The 2,929-nt window shown below is 55.7% G+C and overlaps 1 protein-coding gene across 1 annotated transcript; it reads left to right on the top strand.

The window, feature by feature from the left end:
- Positions 1-564: 564 nt before the first annotated feature.
- On the top strand, positions 565-2,461 carry LOC123409567. Its single transcript, XM_045102434.1, has 3 exons — positions 565-1,544; positions 1,671-1,799; positions 2,109-2,461. The coding sequence occupies exons 1-3, from the start codon at positions 636-638 to the stop codon at positions 2,241-2,243; spliced, it is 1,173 nt and encodes a 390-aa protein (XP_044958369.1). The 5' UTR covers positions 565-635; the 3' UTR covers positions 2,244-2,461.
- The last annotated feature ends 468 nt before the right edge of the window (positions 2,462-2,929 follow it).

Raw genomic sequence — 2,929 nt, 5'->3', positions numbered from 1 at the left:
GGGAAAAGTTAACCATCAGCAGGTGGATTATAATGGCCGCATCAGCCACCTCCCCGTAAGACACGCGTCCAAGTGACTATGCGGTTCTGCAACAAAGACTATGTTTCTGAAACATATACGATGTTGTAGTGGTCTACTATAGATTTATGTTCTGACCATCCGGCTGCCGTCAGCCGCCCATGCCGCCCATAAACGTTGCAAAAAAATTCCGCTACTTGACCTTTGTTGTAAAAATTCCTGAAACATGACCTTTGTTGCAAAAAATTCTCCCGCAAAAGTACCTATGTTACAGAAAGACAAAGAAAAAAAAATTCCTGCATAAGCAAATTGTTTCTGAAACTCGACCGTTGTTTCAGGAATTAACGGGTCCAAAGTTTCTTTTTTACAACAAAGAGAAAGTTTCTGTAACTCAACCATCGTTTCAGGAATTATGGGGTGCCTGACCGGAGCAGATCCGACGGCTACGTGTAGATCGAACGGTTCTTCAAACGGTGGATGTGGATGCGTAGCAGTCCCCATAAATAAAAGCATGTAAAGCCCGGACGCCCTTCAGGACTTTTGGTATTCAGTATTCAACCACCTAATAACTACCTCCGCCATAGAACAAGAACCCAAGAAAGCCGTGCACCGCAGCCATGGAGATGGCCCGCGCCTTCTTCCACACCCCGCAGCGGCAGCACCACCTCGCCGAGCTCCGCGTTGAGGGCGACCAGTCGCCGGTCGCCTTCTCCGACCCCTGCGCCGCCGGGCGCAAGCGCCACTGCCTCTTCCCCGCCTTCTCCCCGCGCAAGAAGATGTTGGTCGACCTGCCCCCCTTCTCCTCCGCGCCCGCGCCTTCCCCGCCACCCCGCGCCGGCCGCGTCGTCAGCGTATTCTCGTTGGCGATGTCCCCTTCCAGCGGAAGCAACGGAAGCTTCGCGTTCTACGCTTTGCCTGAGCAGCCGGCGCCCAAGGGCTCCAACCGCAGTGGTGCCTTCGCGTTCTTGACTTCGCCGGAGCGGTCGCTGACACCCATGGGCTCCACCGCCAGCAGCGGTTGCGGGGTCTTCTCTTCTCGGCCGTCGCTATCTCCCGGCCACGGGGGCTCCAACGGAACCGGCGCCATCGCGTCCTTGGCTCCCCCGACGCCGACGCGCACGGGATCCAACGCCAATGACGGCGGGGAATCAGCGTTCCTGGCTTCTCCGAACGCGGCGCTCGGGCGGAAAGATTCTCCAGCATCTGCGTCAGACAAGGCGTTGTCTCCCGCGGGTCACAGGATTAGCGGCGGTGGCGATCTCGTCTTCTCGCCGCCGCTAGTCCTCTCGGCCTCCCGGACGTCGGCATCTCCAGAGCGGAAGGCCGAGGGGAGCACCCTCTGGTCACGACGCCGCGGGAAGAAGCGGCAGTTGGAAGGGCAGCTGCAGGTCACCCTGCCGCTGAAGAAGGTCGCCAAGACGGAAGCGTTGGCCATCGGCGACCCTACCCGTCGCGTCGCCCAGTCCGTGTCGTCGACCAGGCCGTGCTGCGCGTTTGTCAAATCGCCGGCGAGGGCGATCAATCAGGTATCGCGACGCGTCCGCCTCCCTGCTCGATCTTCCGCTTCTGCGGCCGAGTTTTGGGTTTCTTCGCCTGTTACTGCAGGTAATTGCCATTCGGGTCTCTGATTTCGCTGGGTTCGGTGGCCGCAGGAAGGCAGCAAGGACATCCTCGCCGCCAGCGGCGCATCCTGCTCGTCATCGCCGTATCAGTCACCGGCGGGAACGATCTGCACGTTGGACACATCGCCAACAAGGCCGCTGGAGAAGGCGGGCAGGCGGGTAAGCCTAAGCCATCTCCACTTAACTAGTTGTCCATGTTCTCTCTGTTTACCCGATCACCTGAATCATTCGAAGTACGCATGATCTGCATATCACCATGATCGTTTTGTATAGCGATCCATGGCTATTAAGAAAATCGAGCATTTTCATTCTGTTCAGCAATAAGAAATCACTCGAGAATCGCGATCATTTTGTTCAGTTCCACCGATGCATCCGTCAGTTTAAGTGTTAATGCCGCTCGTTTCCGCGGCCTCTTTCTGTCATTGTTTGGTAGTTTGCCTTAACGAAATCTACACAACACTCGTACAGGAGAGCGACGCGCAAGTATCCGGCGAGCGCGGAGGTGGCCACGGAGCGGCGGCGTGCCAAGGCGCCGAGGTGGTGGTGTGCGTGACCTGCTCGTGCGGTGCCCGGAAGGAGTTCAGCTTCGACCACCGCCACTGACGAGTTCGTTTCCCCGTCCGTTGCTTCATCAGTCTGACCTGAATTCATGATAGCGATAACTGCATTGTGCTAGGAACTGTGTGTGCGCGCTATGAAAGCTGTAGGCAAGTGGACGGTTCTCTCTGTAGTTTCCCTGCTGCTTTCTTCTTGATTTGAACTGGAAATTGCTGAAGAGTCAGAGACGCTTGCGTTCCTGGTAAACGTATGCCGTTCTTTTAGTTGATGGTGATCTACTCCATTTTCTTTCTTGTTTCTAGCCAAATTTTTTTCCTTCTCCACATGGGCAGTGATCTGCGCCGGTCCAAATTTGAATCGGTCGATCCGCAGCCACGCGATTAGGCTCCGTGTGTAGCTCTGGTGTGCTACGGCTGCAGCTCACCGGCGTGCTCGCCTCTGCTCATGCCTGATGCCCCGACGTAGCTCGCCACCCCGCGACGCCCATTGTAGCAAAAAAGTGGTCACTAGTTAGTAGTTTCTGCGGTTGCCGGTTGAAGCAAAAAAGCAACATGGTTGTAGCACCTGGTCGACACCGGTGATGCTTGAAGTTAAACGAGACGTCGTTGTCATGGTTGTAGCACCTGGTCGACACCGGTGATGCTTGAAGTTAAACGAGACGTCGTTGTCGTCCCGGTCGATTCGTCGCAAAAAAATATGTCTTAAATGGATGTAGCAAAAACTCTTCCTGG

Source organism: Hordeum vulgare, chromosome 1H (genome assembly GCF_904849725.1).
Source record: "Hordeum vulgare subsp. vulgare chromosome 1H, MorexV3_pseudomolecules_assembly, whole genome shotgun sequence".
NCBI classification, from domain to species: Eukaryota; Viridiplantae; Streptophyta; class Magnoliopsida; order Poales; family Poaceae; genus Hordeum; species Hordeum vulgare.
Note: the sequence above shows the minus strand (reverse complement) of the source record. Positions and strands in the feature narration are given on the sequence as shown.